General features: G+C 43.3%; 1 protein-coding gene across 1 annotated transcript in view; it reads right to left on the reverse strand.

Annotated features, from left to right (window-relative positions):
• Positions 1–16,257, reverse strand: part of DEPTOR (DEP domain containing MTOR interacting protein) — a 122,972-nt gene extending 106,715 nt beyond the window's left edge. The window contains exon 1 of the mRNA XM_077808841.1: positions 16,172–16,257. Within this exon, the coding sequence (XP_077664967.1) occupies positions 16,172–16,257 (86 nt within the window). The remainder of the gene's footprint in view (positions 1–16,171) is intronic.
• Between the last annotated feature and the right edge of the window lie 4,452 nt (positions 16,258–20,709).

The raw sequence follows: 20,709 nt of genomic DNA on the forward strand, positions 1-20,709 counted from the left end.
AAACAGGAGAGCTGAGTCCAATTTCATGTAAGGGGCCAGCTACCCTGTTACACAGAGAAATTCTAAGATACATTTAAAAAGGGATCTTGTTTCATTCTTCTTAAGTGTTTGCACCCCAACCACTGCAGCATTATGCTAAGGGATCACAGCCAGAAAGGGAAACTGGGCTAGTCGAGTTGTACTTTGCAAGCTATGAACAAAAAAACAACATAATAGGCAGTGAGTCTCCTTTTTAAATTTTTCTCAGTAATCTAGGGCTGGGGAATGTGTTCCCCTCCCTCCCAAAGAGACAATGTGATGTGTCTCTTGAAGTGGGATAACACTTTGGGTAATTCAGCCGTCTCCTTCCCCCAATAGTAATAGGAGCATGAACAGCAGCTACTTTTCATAGTGTATATTACTAAGCAGTGCATGGAATACTTGAGATTGTGGTTGAAAGTCACCTCTCTGCACGCAAAGCCAGATCTGCAAAGTTTTGAAAGCAAAGGATTTCCCATACCAACCTGAGGCAGTACAGCCCCTCTATAATGACAGGTTTCAGAGTAACAGCCGTGTTAGTCTGTATTCGCAAAAAGAAAAGGAGTACTTGTGGCACCTTAGAGACTAACCAATGTATTTGAGCATGAGCTTTCGTGAGCTACAGCTCACTTCATCGGATGCATACCGTGGAAACTGCAGCAGATATTATAGACACACAGAGATCATGAAACAATACCTCCTCCCACCCCAGAGTTGTCACTTTGGATGGGCTATTACCAGCAGGAGAGTGAGTTTGTGTGTAGGGGGGTGGAGGGTGAGAAAACCTGGATTTGTGCTGAAAATGGCCCAACTTGATGATCACTTTAGATAAGCTATTACCAGCAGGACAGTGGGGTGGGAGGAGGTATTGTTTCATGATCTCTGTGTGTATATAATATCTGCTGCAGTTTCCACGGTATGCATCCGATGAAGTGAGCTGTAGCTCACGAAAGCTCATGCTCAAATAAATTGGTTAGTCTCTAAGGTGCCACAAGTACTCCTTTTCTTTTTACAGCCCCTCTGTGACCGCAATATCCCTCTGTGGTGATTTGGGGCCCTTGGTTCCATTTGTCTTGTCGTGCAGGCAGGAGCAGTGGTTTCAGATAGGGTGACCAAATGTCCCGATTGTTGGGTCTTTTTCTTATACAGGCTCCTATTACCCACCACCCTCTGTCCCAGTTTTTCACATTTGCTGTCTGGTCACCCTAGTTTCAGAGGAGCAGGTGGGTTGCACTGAGGTAAGTGCTCTATTTGTAATAATAAAAAGTGACACAGATAGTCAGCACTACTTCTGCCTGTATTGAGAACTACAGGCCTTCCAGCACACAGTAGCCCTACCCTCAACAGCCCTCACTGTGCTGGACCTTTGAGGACTGGCACAAAGCCCCTCCCTAACACGGCCACTTTGCCTTAGATTAATAGAGTCCAAGGCCAGAAGGGACCATTGTGATCAACTAGTCTAACCTCCTGTACAACACAGGTCATAGAACTTCCTTAGAGCATAACTCCTCCCTCCTTGACCCCCTTGCCTTCACGAAATGGCATTACAGGCCTTCAGTCACATGGTGGACCTTTCAAAAGCCCTCCAAGGACTGGGGTGAGCTGCAGGGTTGCCAACTCTCATGATTTTATCATGAATCTCACAATATCTGGGGTGAAATCCTGGCCCCATGGATGTCAATGGGAATTTTGCCACTGATTTCCATGGGACCAGGATTTCACCCTTGGTGTTTTTCTTAAAGCTCCAGCTTCTGGAATCGAGCAATTGCATGAGCATCTCAGCTTTCATTTAAAATAAATAAATAAGTTTCTAGCCCTCATGGTCACAGAGAAAAGCCTGAAAATGTGAAACAAGTGCACCCTATCTTCCTACCATAGTTACATGGCTCCTATCACCATAATATCTGAACCTCTCACAATCATTATCATTATAACACCTCTGTGAGATAGGGAAATACTATTATCCCCATTTTACAACTGGAAAACTGAGGCACTGAAATGAAATGACTTGCCCTAGATCACACAAAAGTGTGTGGCAGAGCAGAAAATTGTCTCCCGAGTCCGTGGCTAGTGTCCTAACCACAGTACTTTCCTTTCTCTCAATCCTAAAGGCTGAGAAATCAAAAGGCAAATAAAAATAACACAAAATTTCGTTTTTAAAATCTCATGATTTTTAATCCAAGATCATGATTTTGGGGCCTGACTCATTATTTTTAAATGACGGGTTGCCAATACTAGAGGTGCATTCTACAGGGATAGAGTAGGGTTGCCACATGCTACTTTTCGTTTCTTTATATCTAAGTTTCTCTTTTTGCACTGACCAGGCAGCAAATGCATCCATTCAGGTTCTCCCTTCCCACTAAAGTAAATTACTCACAGCAAGCTGCTGAGCTCATTCTGCTGAATCCTTAGAAATCAAGAAGCAACTAACTGCTTCCTATGCCATAAAATTAATATTCTACACTCAGTAACAAATTTGGGTAATAATCAATTGGATAGATAATGTATACAATTATTATGATCTTGACTGAAATTGTTCTACATACTTGCAGAATCACTGCTGTGAATAATCATTGGCATACAGCTCTTCAAAAGCAATTGACATTATTTGATATTCTAAATTTGAACAACTTTTATTGGGTTCTCTTCCCTGACTGGGTGAGCATAAATTCTAGAATCAGGTTTCTGAGGCAAACACCATTTCAAATTCAAAATTTGCTTCCTCTGAATATTCTGCAACCATCATTTAAATTAAATTAATTAAATTAAAATTTTCACTGTTTCCATGATGTGTATTATAATTATGTATTAGTTTTTTCTGACAATGTGCAAGGCTCTGTGCAAAACCAGGAATACGCAGTCCCTGCTCCAGTGTGCTTGCATCCTTTAAAGACAAAAGATACTTACAAAAGGAGAAAGGAATACAATATGCAAACACTATTTTAAAAAAATCCTGTCAATACATTCACTTGGTAGACTATACACAGGGGGAAAAAGGCAAAAGGGATTCAAACATATACAAAGCAAATGTGGTTAAAAATTGAGATGAACACTAACGGAAATGTTGTGACAGTATTCACCAGCTCTAGTGGCCTTAACAAGAGGAGACAGTGAAATGTAATAAATAAATAAATAAATAAAACAAACAACTGTCTTGGATCCCAAGACAAATGTGGCACTAGAGAATGGTTTACAACCATGTAAAAACCACATAATAACTAGAAAGGGTAAATATGTCAAAGCTGATCATGTGGAAACTGTTTATAAACTGAAGGAATCTGGGGGGCACGTGGATTCTTCCTGCATAACATCTCTGAGAGAGGGAGAGAGCCTTTCCTTTCCATCCACCTTGCTAAAATTCTCATCTAGGCGCTCATCATTTCATGTCTCAAGGCTTCTCCTCTTCCCCATCCTTGAGAAATGCAACTTGCCCAGCTCACAACCATTCAAAGACAAAGATAATTTTCCTAGCTAGTCACTTTGGCCATGTCATCCCTCTGTTTGCTTCCCTCCACTGGCTCTCCCTTCTCCCTCCCACCAAACACAAACCATTTATCTTCACTTTCAAGGCCCTTCACAGCCTATCCCTACCTTTGCTTATTATCTCTCTCATAGACCACTAGAAATAGTGACTGACACCACTGAGCCCAATGGTGCCAGCCTTCGTGACTCACTTGTTAAATTTTCAGAAAAGCATCTTTGTGCTTTCTTTCATGCTGCTCCTAACATACAGGAGGAGCTCCTGGTAAACCTTTGCAAACATATCTCATTGGCCTCCTTCATACCCCTTCTTAAAACTCTCCATTGCTGTGATACCTCCAAAAAACTTGATAACATGCAACAGGTGTGCTTGAGACCACTCTCTAACATGCTGACCGGCACTGTCTCAGAGTTTCCTTGTGCTCTCCTGTTTGTCTGTATCCACCTGTTGTCTCTTGTCTTCTCTACTTGTAGTCTCTCTGGGGTGGAGACAATCTTTTTGTTGTGTGTTTGTGCAGCACCTAGCAGCGTCCTGGCTACATGCTACCACAATACAAATCAATAATAATAAATTAATAGTCCAATTTCAAGTAGAGACAGAAACAATTTAAGAATAGTTAATTTGCAGAAACACGTTTTGATGAATAATCCATGTTTCCTTCCCTCATGCCAGTTTTTCTCCCTGACTTTCTACCTCCTTATGCCCAGCACTGCTGTGTTAGACACAAGAAACAGTTTTAATGGCTAAAGTTACACTACCAGCACTACCAGTAACAGACACTGGATACCACACTGAGTGATTTCAGCACCTCATGTTGTCCTGACGATGGCTAAAATTGCTCACATTTGTGCATTTGTAAAAAGTGCCAAAATTTACAGTTTAATTTTGGCTTTAACATCTGTGCCTTCATCTTCCCATCTGTAAAATAAGGACACTAGTTCTTACTTATCTACCAGAGTTATTAGGATGATTAACTAAAGCTTCTAAAACACTAATGAGGTATTCAGGGGAAAGACACTATATAAATGCAAAGTATACTGATATAACATAAACTTCCTGAAAGCCTGAGTCTGTGATCAGTTTCATAATTTTTGAAGTTTAAATTCCAGGAAAGGGTCACATATTAAAGACCTGATTCTCCACTGCCTTGCACTTTGTGCAACCATTTACACATGTGCAAAGTGAGTGTGAAATGTTATCACTTTGATTTGGTACACAGCATTGAAGAATCAAAAAGGAATCAGGCCTCTGATATTTAAAACTCAGCCTTCCTATTTGTGCTTACTTAAATTTCAGGCCTACTCAGGTACTTTTGCAGTTATTTGAAATATATTTGATGTCACTGGGATGGCCAAGGATCTAAATGCACCTGCTGGGTGAGGCATTGTTAAAAATAGGCCAGAAGTCATTGTAAAATTATATTGTTGGAACTTCTGAAAATAATTGTACACTTTGGAGGTGTGTTTTTATATGGATGGAGGCCTATGATGAATCAGTTATGTAGTTTGTACAATATAGTTTTCAGCACCTATGAAATGGAAAAGTCAATATTTGCCCCTCCTTTTGTATTAGATCCTGTAAAGCATACAGTGAAAAGATACAGCAGAAACCTTGACTAAGAGAGATGTCAGACTTGGTTGTATGTAAATAGCTTTGCTCATTGTGACCTAAGGGCCAACTTATCTTGCTATACCACATGTTGGATTTCAAGATCAACCTTATTTTTAAAAACTGTTGGCCTGGAGTCTGAAAATGCTTTACATTCCAACACAAAGAGTGGACATCCTCATGGTGCCACAGGTCTTTTTTGCAGTGTAGCCATGTCCTCGGAACCAAATCCTATCTATCCCCAAACAAGGAGGGACCCATCTGAGGCAGCAGGAATAAGATTTGGGGAGCCAACCCAGTGGTGCAGGCTGCTTGTGCGTCCCTAAACCCAGATCCATGAGGTCCCCTTCTTTGGCCCTGCTCGGTTGTGGTGGGAATGACGAGCCTTGGTAAGGCAGAGGGGCAAGGCTAGTGGGTCCAAATGGCAGAACAGCCACAGGATATTGCCCTCTGAGAAGTACGGTGCAAGAGCAGCACTGGTGACTGAAGCTTCAGAGCTGCTTTGCAGTCATTACTCTAACCCTGCCTACCAAATGGTGGATTCACTCACTCAGCCAGTCCAGTATGGTGTGGGGGAGAGAGGATTTGTCTTGTAAATAAGACTCTTGCACCTTTAATGCAGCTATTTTCATATATTCATTCAACTATTACAACTTTGCTTAATATTACGGAAAGCCAAACTGTGGATCACAACTCTTCGATTGTGTATTTGTGTAGAGTCTCTGGTGAGGCAGATTTTAACTGTAACCTGTTCCCTGCTCTAAATTTATGAGACTTCTCTCTTTATTGAACAGGGCTAATTTCATTTCCTTGCTTTCCCTCCTCCACTCACTCTTTCAGTGCAGAGTTCCCAACCATTGGAGGGTAAGAGGTATCTAGGTTATGTCAGTTACCAATACAAACACCAGCAGCACTTCTCTCCTCTCTGGGTTGCCATCTCTTTTCCTACCCCAAATCTCTCTAATTTTATATACATCTCTCTCTTTCCACAGTTGGATAGTCATATCTTTCTTTATTCTCAAACCTCCTTGGATTTCCTATGTTTCTCCCTGCTGACAACCTTTGTGTCTGTGTGTCATCTTTCCCCTTCCCCTTTGTTTCCATGCACCTCATTCCTCTTGTTTCAGAGTTTCCCAGAAATTAAGGACCATGATTGCATATTATTATACCCATAATATCACACAATAGCACTTTTCTGGAAGCGTAGGATGTCTAGATTAAAATATTTTATTTTTCTTTAGATCTAAATTCAGTTTCACTTGGCTGCGGCCACTGCTACTGTGCAGGAACATAAGCATAGTCATGCTGCAGATATTTATCCTTAAGGGCTTGGGAAAATATGGGATTTCAATACATAGTTCAAACCCTTTCCCCCCCAAGTTAGGAGCAAAACTTGACTTTATTTTAAGTATTCATTAATTTGATTAATATTTAAATTTAAAGAAAATTGCAGAGGCCTTGTGTCATAAATATAAAGGGAAGGGTAAACCCCTTTGAAATCCCTCCTGGCCAGGGGAAAGCTCCTCTCACCTGTAAAGGGTTAAGAAGCTAAAGGTAACCTCGCTGGCACCTGACCAAAATGACCAATGAGGGGACAAGATACTTTCAAAAGCTGGGAGGAGGGAGAGAAACAAAGGGTCTGTGTCTGTCTGTATGCTGTGCTTGGCCAGGGATAGACCAGGAATGGAGTCTTAGAACTTTTAGTAAGTAATCTAGCTAGGTATGTGTTAGATTATGATTTCTTTAAATGGCTGAGAAAAGAATTGTGCTGAATAGAATAACTATTTCTGTCTGTGTATCTTTTTTGTAACTTAAGGTTTTGCCTAGAGGGGTTCTCTATGTTTTTGAATCTAATTACCCTGTAAGATATCTACCATCCTGATTTTACAGGGGGGATTTCTTTATTTCTATTTACTTCTATTTTCTATTAAAAGTTTTCTTGTAAAAAACTGAATGCTTTTTCATTGTTCTCAGATCCAAGGGTTTGGGTCTGTGGTCACCTATGCAAATTGGTGAGGCTTTTTATCCAACATTTCCCAGGAAAGGGGGGGGGTGCAAGTGTTGGGAGGATTGTTCATTGTTCTTAAGATCCAAGGGTCTGGGTCTGTAGTCACCTAGGCAAATTGGTGAGGCTTTTTACCAAACCTTGTCCAGGAAGTGGGGTGCAGGGTTTTGGGAAGTATTTTGGGGGGAAAGACGCGTCCAAACAGCTCTTCCCCAGTAACCAGTATTAGTTTGGTGGTGGTAGCGGCCATTCCAAGGACCACGGGTGGAATACTTTGTACCTTGGGGAAGTTTTGACCTAAGCTGGTAAAGATAAGCTTAGGAGGTTTTTCATGCAGGTCCCCACATCTGTACCCTAGAGTTCAGAGTGGGGGAGGAACCTTGACACCTTGAAAGAAGCTAAATATTTAAAGAGTAATATATACAAAAAAATAAATTACATAAAAACGATGGTAGGATTACAGAGTTATAGTTTTTGGAGAGCTTTAAAATAATGCAAAAATTAAGGTCCCTAAAGCAAAATAATCTTGGCTACGTTGTCCAGTACATGTTGAAGTAAATGTGGTTACACAGATATAACTAGGAATGCAATTTAGATCATGTTTACTTTGTAGTACATACACTATTTAAAAGCCTAAATGGATAGTTTTAATATTGTGTATTCTTGTTTACAAAGAAAAATCTGAATAAAAGGTAGTGCACATATGGAAGTTAGTATTTCTGTAGAGATCTTAACTTTTGCATTTCCTGACATTATTAACATTGCAAGCTAATGTTACATTTATTTAGGCTTTTTTGGCATTTAATCTTCTAGGGGGCTATTATATAGACTGTACAATTCCTGGAAGCTCAGGTACACTTCTTGAAACCACCACATGAACTAATCCTGGCTTGCTGTTGCCTCTTAACCTTGGCCCTCCCACTTCCTGTATCAGCTCTCCAACAACTCAGTCTTCCCCACAATAGTGTTTATTGAAATGCATAATTATACATTCAAAGTTCTTGGGCTTTGCACTCCAGAACAAACTGGGGTCTACAGAGACCAGGATATTTGTACCAAGAGGAGGAAATGCCCAGACTAGTTCCTGACAACTTTCAGCTAATCCAGGAGTGGAGGCCAATCCACCTCCTTCCTAGTTTCATGGTGTTCTCCTCACCTCATCCATTCAAAAAAACCTCTACCATGGTCTCCAACTCCAGTGATGTGAAAGGGGGAACAGGGAGAGGAAGTTCCTGTCAGAGTGTTGCGCACAGAGCTCCCCACCCATCCTGGTACCTATGAGACAACCTCTGAAGTGCTAAACCTGGGAGCCCCCACTCTCTGCAGTTTCAGATTCCCACCTACTTAGGCCTTGCGTGCCTGTTTCCATAGGGTGAAGATGGGTCTGCAATCAGTGAACAAAGAGGGGATGGAGTCCAGGCAGAATCCGACCTCAGTTCCCTAGGAACACTCTCTTTTTCAATGACACTTGCAGCTGCCATCAATTGTCCAGCAGGACAGCTAGCTGACATATGGGATGAGATCTGTGTTGCAGACAAGGTGTGTATGGACCATTTTTTGTTCTGCGTTTGTGCAGCATCGAACACAATGGGGTCCTGGTCTGTGATTGGGGCTTCTGGGCACCACCACAATACCAATAAGGTAATGATAACGTGTCACATGCCTACCTCTGCAAACTGCCCACACCAAAAACACTGCAGTGGGAGAATGGGTAAAGAGCCCAGCATACAAGAAATGGAAAAGCCAGGCTGCCTGAGCAGTGTTAATTCTGCCCTCAGTGCATGGGCATGATTATTACTTGATCTTCAATTCCTTGATCATAGGGTATTTCTCAAACAAAATATAAATACATATATGTGCATTTTAACAGTCTTGCTACATACATGTAGCTTCCTGTAACTGTGTAGACTGAAAGGAAATTGTTTTCTAAATGGTGGCTGTAATTATTAAAAACACATGTCTTAGCATATTAAAGGTCTAATAGCTTGATCTACAGAAGTGCTGAACATCCATAAATTCAATTTAAGTCAATGAGAGCTGCAGATCCCCAGGACCTTTCAAAATCAAGCCATACATCAGTAAAGATATATGGAACCATAACGCTACTAAAATTAGTATACGTGTACAACAATGAAGGATGTAACAGGGTGAGACGCCTCAGAGTCTGTACGAAAAAATGAGAATAGTAATACCTGTGAAATAGTATGTTGATTATGATTAAGACTGTGTAATGGAATAGATTCCCCGATCGTGGAGTGCTCCACTTTGAACCCTTAATGCTTTCAAGGCAATGCTTTGATGGAATTTCATTGGGTTTTTGGAAAGAAAAAAATAAAATCCATAATATGATTTATTTGGGTAGCTAACACTAGAGCACCCTGTCCCACACACTGTAGAAGGTTCAAAGGATGGAAATCTTCTTCCCCACCTCCTAGCGGTCTTAGGAAGTCTGCAGGGGAGAGACACCTCAGGTGAACCAACAGATGAATCTAATACATTCTGCCTCTAGTAATGGCCAATTCTCAATGTGTTAAAGGAAGGCGAAAAACCCTTTAATGCAGCTACTGGGCTTTGGAATGCTGTTGGAAAAAAGCTTTCCTGGCCCCCTATTTTAGAACTTGAAAAGGGGGGAAATACACATACCTCCTTCATGATGAATATTTATGACACAAACTAAATGTTGCCCTTTTCTCTACCATGTTGCATACATGCTTGCTCAAAAGCTGAAATAGTGTCCTGGCCTAGAGACAGTGGCTTCAAGACAGCTCAAGAGCTTATAAAATAAGAGGAATATAAAGATTTAGGTCACCACAATATCATAGAAGGAAAGTGATTAAATGTTATTGAAGTCACACCTACTCCAGAGTTTACTATTCTAGATCATAGTCAAATTTTAGTAAGCAACCAGATAGGTGTGGGTTCAGATATTCTAATGTTTCCCATTACTCTGTGGGCTAACTATGGCCCATGGACACTAACGACATGAAGCATGAGAAAACAAGGGGCCTGTGGACTAGAAAAAGACTACCTGTCAGGGATTTGGCAGTGGTAAACCATTATTGAACTCATCCTGTGTAGAAGGGCAAGATAGCAGACAGGTGTGACTTGTCAGAGAGAGCATGCATGCAGCCAGAGAGCAGTGTAAGACTCCAGAACACGTTTACTAACATAAAGGACCCAGCTATTGAAGCAGTTTTTTGTTGCCAGAGGAAAGGTAATTTGTAAACTAAGTTACGATTCAAAATTCTCTACATGAGGATAGCTATACTGTTGGAAACAAAAAACTCACAGCAACCACGACAACCTAATCCCTTCTCAAAACAATGTTGAAATTAACATGATTCATTGACACCTATTGGGACATAAATAATTTAGGGCCAGATCCTGAAGTTCTTATGCAGGCAAAACTCCCATTGACTTCAATCATATTATATATATTAATACAACTATATATTCTGATTATTAAATTTCTTTAAACCTGACTAATACTGTCCAAACTATAACTAGCAAAGGCTATGATACCCTCCCCCAGAGAAATCCATCTTGCTAGGAAATCCAGTGACATACACTTCAGATAGCTGCCTACCCGGAGATGCATTGGGACCATAGTGAGGAGGCAGGTTTGCAGCTTCTAAACCCCAGTCCTGTAGAAGGCTGGACCCTCTGCACTGCTCCTCTGGGTCTCCTTCCAACTGAGATCATGGTTTCTTCAGAACCTATGCTCCCATTGGTCATGCATTCTTGCAGCAGTAATTTAGTTAGAGATTTGCTTAGATATCCACTACTTCTAGAAGTAGAAGGGACTATTGGGTCCCAAACATTTATTATTATAGCTAATAAAGGTATGTAGCATGACCTACCATCACCTTACACATCCACAAAGAATTTTTAATGAAGTTATTTCAAGTATGTGAATTAAGTCACACACACAGATTTGGTTTACAAATAATACGAGAGTATAATTATAAACACCTGATTTTCATAGGGGTTTTTTTTTTTTCATAACCCTGTACCCCTCTTCTGTTTTCCTTTTATTCTTCCACGCCTGAGGTATGCAGTCATCTAAGTGCCTGCTAAGGTGCACGCCTGTGCGGCCATGCAGGACGCCACCAAGGGCCGTACACTTAACTCCTCCAGCCCTGGAGCTGCTGCAGTGAGGAGAGGTCCTCCAGGGCTGGAGGACTTAAGTGCACGGCCCTTGGTGGCGTCCTGCCCCCTTCCACACTCCAAGCCCCTCAGCCCCACCCCTGCCACATGTCATCTGCATATTGGTGCACATAGCAAAATTAATTCCGCACATGAATGGGAAAAATTAAAGGGAACATTGGCAGTCATCCTGAAGTATGTGGCACTTACTCATACACATTTACCCACATAATCACCAGTCACTAAATCATCCCCTTTAAGGTCTTATGTAACATTTGTAAGCATCAGTAAGAACTGAGTACAGTATGTTTCTTCAGAATATGTGTGTATAGTAATTTTCTAGCATCAGTTTGTCTGTCCTATACGCACCTATAATACCTTTATTGTAATATCTTCCTCTTTGAATCAATCAGGCAAGTTATTTATTTAGCATTAATATTTATATACTTCTCTTAGATGGGAAAAGAAAAGGAAACCACAAATATACCATTGGCTAAAACTTGTCTACGACCCCGCTTGCTACCATATATTAGAGGCCCTTATTTTCTGAAACAAAATGTGCAGCTAACAAACCTATTCTATTTGAGCATGAGCTTTCGTGAGCTACAGCTCACTTCATCGGATGCATACCGTGGAAACTGCAGCAGACTTTATATACACACAGAGATCATGAAACAATACCTCCTCCCACCCCACTGTCCTGCTGGTAATAGCTTATCTAAAGTGATCATCAAGTTGGGCCATTTCCAGCACAAATCCAGGTTTTCTCACCCTCCACCCCCCCACACACAAACTCACTCTCCTGCTGGTAATAGCCCATCCAAAGTGACAACTCTCTACACAATGTGCATGATAATCAAGGTGGGCCATTTCCTGCACAAATCCAGGCTCAAATAAATAGGTTAGTCTCTAAGGTGCCACAAGTACTCCTTTTCTTTTTGCGAATACAGACTAACACGGCTGTTACTCTGAAACCTATTCTGTTGCCCAGAAGATTCTAAACAGTGAAAAAATAAGACACAAATATCTGTATCAGAGGGGGATACAAATTCAGAGATAAACCTAGGCCCCAATCCTGCAATCAGATTCACAAGAGTGGATCCTTCCATCCATGTGGATCCCCATTGATTTATAGGGGTACAGACTGTCTTTATTTTCTCTAGACAGCATCATGTAAAAATAAGTAACATATTATTACTAAAGCAGGATGGCTTGCCCCATGGACTGGAGAACCTGCTGGTAAGCCAGCCCTGATTACAGAATGAGCCTCATCCAGATGCTGCAGGGAGCAAAAGGTCCTCAAGTCAGCAGGAGGGAAGTTCAGGAATCTGCAGGAAGACAGAAAGGCTTCTGGAGGGAAGACCCTGATATCTGGGGGCTTGGAATCCAGAGGCAGAAACCTGAGGCTTTGGCCTGGGAGTGGCCTACCAAAGCAGGAAAGGCCCCAGGCAGGAAGGCCTGGGACTAGTAGCGTGAACTGGAGCATGCTGGGAGTAAGCAGGCTTTTGCAGAAAGACCTGTATTGTGGGGTTTCCCTACAGACACGAAAGGGAGGAAAAGCCCCGGAATGACATGACAAGAAGGTAAAACCGGTGGACTGTGTCTTGGGACTGAGTTTTATTTTGGAGCATTATTTATGTAAATAAACTTGGACCCCTGAGAAATGGTGGTGAATGGACAATAAAAGCTTGTGCAGTGTTTATTTAAGAAGCCCTTTGAGGGGAAAATCATTGGCGGGTAGGGTGACCAGGTGTCCAGTTTTTGACTGGAACAGCCGGTCAAAAAGAGATTCTGGGGCTCCGGTCAGCACCACTGACCGGGCCGTTGACTATCTGGTTGGCAGAGCCACACAGCAGGGCTGGCAGGCTCCCTGCTAGCCTCGGTGCTCCGTGGCTCCAGGGAAAAAGCAGCATGTCCCTCTACACATAGGGGCAGCCGGGGCAGGAGCAGTGTGTAAAGTCCCCAAGCGCTGCCCCCACAGCTCCCACTGGCTGGGAACCACAGCTAATGGGAGCTGCGGGGGTGGTGCCTGCAGAGGGGGCCTGGCCTGCCCGTAGGAGGGACATGCCGCTGCTTCTGGGAGCCGCCTGGGGTAAGCACCACCTGGAGTGTGCACCCCTTAGCCCCCCCACTCCCCAACCCCCTGCCCCAGCCCTGATCCCCCTCCCGCTCTCTGAACCTGTTGATCCCATCCCAGAGCACCCTCCTGCACCCTTATCCCCAGCCCCACCCCAAAGACCGCACCCCCCGCTAGAGCCCTCATCCCCCCTGCACCCCAACCCCCTGCCCCATCCCGGAGCCTCCTCCCACACCCTGAACCCCTCATTTCTGCCCACGCCCTGGAATCTGCATCCACAGCCCAACCCCCTGCCTCAACCCAGAGCCCCCTCCCATACTCCGAACACCTCAGCTCCACCCCCCATTCTGGAGCCCCCTCCTGCACCCCAAGCCCCTCATCCCCAGCCCCACCTCAGAGCCTGTACCCCCAGCCAGAGCACCCAACCCCCTGCACCCCAACTCCTTATCCCAGCCTGGAGCCTCCTCCCGCACCCTGAACCCCTCATTTCTGGCCACAACCCAGAACCTGCACCCCCAGCCCACAGCCTGTACCCCCAGCAGGAGCCCTCACCCCTCTTGCATCCCAACCCACTGCCTCAGCCTGGAGCTCCCTCCCGCGCTCTGAATGCCTCATTTCTGGCCCCATCCCGGAGCCCACACCCCCAGCTGGAGCCCACACCCCCACCCGCACCACAGCCCCCTGAGCCAGCCCAGTGAAAATGAGCAAGTGAGTGAGGGTGGGGAGAGCGAGCAACAGAAGGAGGGGGGAGATGGAGTGAGCGGGGGCAGAGCAAGGGTGTTCAGTTTTGTGTGAGTAGAAAGTTGGCAACCCTACTGGCAGGGCACCACAGCAGCACTCCTGGGCATAATGGGTGCATGGGAGGTGGCTGACCCTACTACAACTTCTGAAGCAGTGGTGAGGTGAGTCTCCAAGGGTCAGATTTTTAGACGTATTTAGGTGCAGAGGTGTGCCTAGTGGCATTTTCAATGGAGCCTATTGCCTATCTGTCTCTTTAAGCACTTACCTCTTTAAGCACTTTAATGTACCTTTAAAAACTTGGCCCCAACAGCTGAAGCTAAGATTCCTAAGCTAATTGCTAAGAAAATTTATACATACCAGTTTAGAATAAGAACCAAAACCCAAGGGCCTGATCTTCATCTGATGCAAATCAGCACTGTTTCACTGACTCGGGAACTACACCAATTTAAACCAGCTGAGAATCTGGCCAGCATAAGTAACCTAAAAAAAAAAACCTACTAGCTATGAAAATGTCTTCTGAACTAGCATTTTAAAACTGAAGAGGATTCCTAAACGTTCTGCTTTAGCACTAATTATTTTCTTAGTTTAACTGCCAATGGCACATACTATTAAGATCAATTTGTATTTTAAAATATGTAACTTTGTTAGTCTGAATATTTGACTTCTATTGAGATGAAATCAAGAAACTTTGGTTCTCATCTTAACAGCTCCCAGATCAAGCAACATTTTCAAAATTATGAATGAAAAATGTTAAACCAGCATTTTCAAATTTTCAGCAAATAATTTAAGAAAACTTCTGGCAAACACTGTTATTACCTCTTTCTGATTATACAACTATCATACAATCTTCTATATTTCCTCAATCACAAGTTATGTTAACAGGTTTCAGAGTAACAGCCGTGTTAGTCTGTATTCGCAAAAAGAAAAGGAGTACTTGTGGCACCTTAGAGACTAACCAATTTATTTGAGCATAAGCTTTCATGAGCAACAGCTCACTTCATCGGATGCATACTGTGGAAAGTGTAGATCTTTTTATATACACACAAAGCATGAAAAAATACCTCCTCCCACCCCACTCTCCTGCTGGTAATAGCTTATCTAAAGTGATCACTCTCCTTACAATGTTAACAGTGAGAATTTGGAAGCTTTAAATTTTTTTCTTTATTGCTCTGTGTAATGCATAGGAATTTGGTCAACAGATTCAAAAGTAAAAAAACCTTAATAAAAAAAGACTGTTGGAATAATGCAGAAAGACTTTGGATCTAAGAGACTAAAAAAACCTGGATCTTAACAGAGGTTTATTCTATCCATCTAACTTAACCATTTTTATAGTGCCAATCATATTTGAAGACCTGGACCAGAAATCTATTAAAATCTATTTTTTAATTATTCCTCTTCTGGTTTTGCCTTTTAAAACCTCTTTGCTGACCTGCTGTCACCTTCCCCTGAGTCCTCAGATAGTACAGCTATGACCAAATTAGAAGTCCCTAAACAGAATAGAAAGCTGCCCCTGGACTGTAGCAATCTCAGTAAATATTGCAAGGATGATATAACTCATTACCCCAGCCAGGCCCACAATACTATTTACATATAGCCCAATTCCTACCTGAAACAGCAGAGCAGAGCAGCTGTGACAGGCTGAAAGCAGGAGTTTTTTAAGAGTCTAATTGAAGCACACACAAAAACCCTTCATTTCCCAAACGTGTGTGCTTTAGCAGGTCTGGAAGAGATGTGTGTGCACGGATAATTTGGGTTTTGAGAGGGTGAGGCACACAAATTGACGGAGGTTGCAGTTCTGATTCTAGCTATCACTTACATCAGGTTCACACCATTGACATCAGTGGAGCTACTTCTGCTTCACACCAGTGGGAAACCAGAATCAGACCCTACAGGGTTGCACCTGTGCAACCGAGAACAAAATTTGAGCCATTGATTTAAACGGAGTTAATCCAGATTTACACCACTGTGAAGTAAAAAAAAACCTGGCCCTTTAGCTGGCCGTTTAACAGCAATTTCCTTAAGTACAGGATCAAAGGAGTTTCCCCTTTTAGCGTCTTTAGTAATGCTTGTGCGGGAGGAAGGAGCCATCTCCTACCGTAACTGCTCCCCAGTGAGCAAGACTTCGGCCATGTGCTCCAGCTCAGCAGCCTTCTGCTGCATGCTGCCCATGTCCTCCTCCATCGCGGCCAGCCTGCCAGGGACATACACAACACAAGAGGGCTAAGGGAGGCTGCTGCTCTCAGCACTGGATGACTGGGCTGGTTTAATATGCTCGTTAAATGACAACTAGGCTAGGTTAAATGACAACATAAATACATCCCAACCTCCCCCCCCCAACCTTATTAAAATCCCCTTCCTTCCCTGCAAACCCAGTAACTAAACATATCCTTAATCTGCATCGCACAAAGGGAACATTTCCGTCCAGTTCTAGTCTCCTGCAGGGTCTGCTTCGTTTTAATTAAGTCCCATCGATCGGTTACTTTGATTGCGTTTCCCAGCGCTGCAAAGCTGCAAGGGTGATTCTTATTTTGCAGCACACCGTTGCATGGCTACTTGTCTGGCTTCTCAAAAGAGAAGAGCTGCGCTTTTAAATTCCCGCATACAATTTATTTTTGACAGCTCAAAGGACACACGCTTTCTGCTCAGCTTCCCTTTGCAAAAAGCCTTTCTGAGAGACTGACTTCCCCGTCTGCTGGTTCCTAACAGAAGATCCACGCCTCACTTTCGCTTACCTTGATTGTGCAGGTCACCTTTCCTTTGTGGAGATAAAGAAAGATCCCACCAATTTCCTTGCTACTGTGTCACAGTCAGAGAGAGCGAGAGAGAGACACGTGGTTGCAGCAGCAGGTCCAGCCAAGACAGCAGCGTCCCCCTCTGTCTATCACATTGCTCGCAACTACTTCCTCCAGCATGGAAAAGACTGAATGTCACAGCGAAAGTCGTAGCAGACAAGGTTTGAGGGCGGAGGAGGGAGACCCTATGTTTATCACAAGCGACCTTTTAGACTGCAGAGTGCAGCCTAAGCTACCGAGCAACAGGAGAGGTGCTCTGAGGACTCAGGATACAGCTAACACACCCTCCCCTGCACCCCACCCTCTTGCAAGGAAAACTCCAGCTGTTCCTGTCCTCACTCTCCATACAGAGTTTTCCCTTCCTGCATTTCTTTGTCTACAGCAACTAAAAATAAGGGGGTGGGGAGGAGGGAGGGGGAAAAGAGAGAAGAATAAATAGACATCCTTTAGAACCAAATTCCCTGCCCTACTCCTCTAATTTTGCCTTGACCCCTTGTAGTGAGTACAGAGCTCCCAGTGTGATCCTCCTCCTAAATCACCGTAGACTTTTCCTTCTGGGGCTCTTTCCCTTGCTCAATATAGGGGTCTTTAGTGAGGGAGCACTAGAAAGCAGAAACCCAGCCAAGTGTATAGAATTGTGCTAGTCTGCTGCAGTACCTGGTTCCTGGCCGAAGTACAATGCCTCTCAGGTTGCACAGAATGTACCTTGGCAGCTATCCTTGGGTAGTTGCAAAAAGGAATCTAAGTCCAAATTCTAAGCACTCCAGCCTATAATCTGAACTGCCCCTTATCTCTAGCACTTTGTGTTCCTGGTCACCTGTTAGGCAAACTCTAAGTAGGGTATTCATCAGAAACAGCTCCCCACTCCCAATTCTTTGCATACCCAGTCAAAAGGGGGTGCTAAATTCCAACAAGTACAGAAAAAAAACCAGAAACTTCCCACATGGGAGACAGATTTCAAGTGCACCTACAGTGCATCTTGCAGAATCTGCTTTCACCCCACTCACCTAGGGTTGCCAACTTTCTAATTGCACAAAAAGGAATACCCTTGCCCTGCCCCTGCGCCCCCCACTCTGTCCTGCCCCCCCACACTCTGTCGCTCGCTCTCTCACACCCTCACTCATTTTCACTGGGCTGTGGGTTGGGAGGTGGTGAGGGCTCCAGCTGGAGGTGCGGGCTCTGGGGTGGGGCTGGGGCCAAGGGGTTTGGAGTGCAGAAGGGGGTGCGGGTTCTGGGAGGGAGTTTGGATGAGAGATGAGGTTCTGACCTGTAGCAGAGGGTTTGGGGTGCGGGGTCCGGCTGGGTGGCGCTTACCTCAGGTGGCTCCCAGTCAGTGGTACAGGGGGCTAAGGCAGGCTACCTGGCTGCCCTGGCTCCACGCTGCTCCCAGAAGCGGTCAGCATGTCTGGTCCCTAGGCAGAGGCATGGCCAGGTGACTCTGCACTGTGTGCACTGCCCATGCCTGCAGGCGTCACCCACGTAGCTCCCATTGGCCGTGGTTCCCAGCCAATGGGAGCTGCAGAGCCGGCGCTGGAGGGAGGGGCAGCACACTGAACTTTTCTGGTTGTCCCGGCACCTAAGGGCCGGACGTGCCGGCCACTTCCAGGGAGCTGTGCAGAGCCAGGGCAGGCAGGGAGCCTCTTTTAGCCCCGCTGCGCCGTCAACTGGACTTTTAACTGCTGCTGACCGGAGCCGCCAGGGTCCGTTTTCAAACAGGCGTCGTGGTCGAAAACCAGACGGCTGGCAACCCTACACTCACCCAGTAGTGTCCCTGCTCCAGAGGGAGACATGACTTTGGGAATTTCACCAAGCCTGACACTGCTTCGTATGTAAATACTCTATACAAATTTCAGCTGAATGCTCTTTAGTTACATGATGATATTCCTTTTTATTCCAGCCCACTTCAGGAGGATGAACTGGCCAGTGTATATTTTGGTTTCTTACCTTTTCATGAATTCATAGACTTTAAGGCCATAGTGAACCATTTTGATCATCTAGTCTGACCTCCTGCATAACAAAGAATTTCAGCCAGTAATTCCTAACTCAAAACCATATCTTGTGGTTGAGCTAAAGCATATTTCAAAAGAATGTTACATAGTTTAAATTACAGAGCATTTCTGTATAAAATGTGAATTTGGCTGACTTTTTTTTTTAACGTAGAAATCTAGGAGAATGTCATTTTCTGTTCAGAATTATCTAAAGATTATGGAGTTGCATTTTTGTGCGGGTACACCTGACATCCAATTTATCACTTGTTACACATGTTGAAATTGAAGTTTCTTACACTATTTATAGAACATTACTGCATGGATGGGAAAGATCTGAGGGTATCATGTTAGAGTGTTTCCCACTAAATATATATTCCCATATTATGCATTTGTATCATTTCCTCAACATTCTAAAAGGGTAAATGTTTAAGCAGGTAAATTGTGACTCTGGGATTAACGAACTAGCTTCGTCATGCAAACGAGGAACTCAGAACACTAATTAAGAAGCAAACTTTGTGAATAAGAACTTGAGTATCACCTATCAAAGAAAGGGGTTATTTTCACACAGGCAGTAGTGGATACTGCTTTGCACTCTACTTTCACCATCAGTTTTCGGGGTTGGCATGAGTGAGCATACATAAATTGGTTAGTCTCTAAGGTGCCACAAGTACTGCTTTTCTTTTTGCGAATACAGACTAACACGGCTGTTACTCTGAAACCATACATACACTCTGTCTTGGGGAAAGCTCAGAATGATGAAGACATGTTTCAGGCACATAGAACAGGTGGAGATCTAAGGGTGGCACTGTGGCAGAAAGTGCAATGGATGGGAATGGTGTGATAAGTAGAGCAACCTGTTTTAAATACTGTTCAAGGAAGACCTTTTTGCAAACATTTGTTAGTCTGTGACTTTCTCACAAAGAGATGGTTACAAATATTCATGTATTTGTCATTTCTGCTATGTGATTAGTCATGTGAGTCACATAATATTGTTTCTCTTTCCCTGATTGGATGACTAGAACTACATAAGGACAATGACAGAACAAACCATTAAGGTATTGATTATTTAATGGAAAGGATGGGGGAGCTCTTTAGAGAGAAAAGGCATCAGAGAAATAGGGTGAGGGATTTTAAACCATTTTAGTTTTTCCTCTCCTCTTTTTCCACGAGAGCAAGTATTATGTGGACCTCAGATTTTAAAATACCTGGTTCCTCCCTCATCGAGGGAGATAGAAAAATATAAACCAGATTTGTGGCTTTTCAGCTTTACTTTTATTTTAGCACAGATAAAAATTAAGTATATTTTTGATTTTTTATATATATTTATTTTACATACACACACACACACTTATTTGCAGAGAATACAGTCACCTATTGTTGTCTCATAGCTGGCTAATTTTTCAAGTGCCAGGGGTCTGGCCAGGTATTGCCAACTCTCCCCTCATTTCATACTAAATATAATACCTTTTCCCATGGACAGATTGCATTTATTGGTGTTCATTTGTTGTAACCTTCAAAACATTGTTAAGACAGTATAGTTTTCCCACTAAACAAGTCCAAATTAGTCAGACACATCAGTGCTTATGTAATTAAAAGAATGGAACACATTAGGTTTCTATGCTAAGCTGTTTGAGACATGTGACAAACCACAGGAAAAGTTAAGAAACTATCAAACAGAGAAACTGCTTATTTTAAACTTCCCTATCTCTAAAATATATTGTATAAGATCAAAATTCTTGCAAAGTTCATCAATAGTAGATGACAGTTTAAATCTTGTGCTGATTTGTTCTACCTTTTGCAAAGTTAGAATTGGGGTCTTATTTATTTAAATTCTTATATTTCACCCATCACCA

This window comes from Eretmochelys imbricata, chromosome 2 (genome assembly GCF_965152235.1).
Source record: "Eretmochelys imbricata isolate rEreImb1 chromosome 2, rEreImb1.hap1, whole genome shotgun sequence".
NCBI lineage: Eukaryota > Metazoa > Chordata > Testudines > Cheloniidae > Eretmochelys > Eretmochelys imbricata.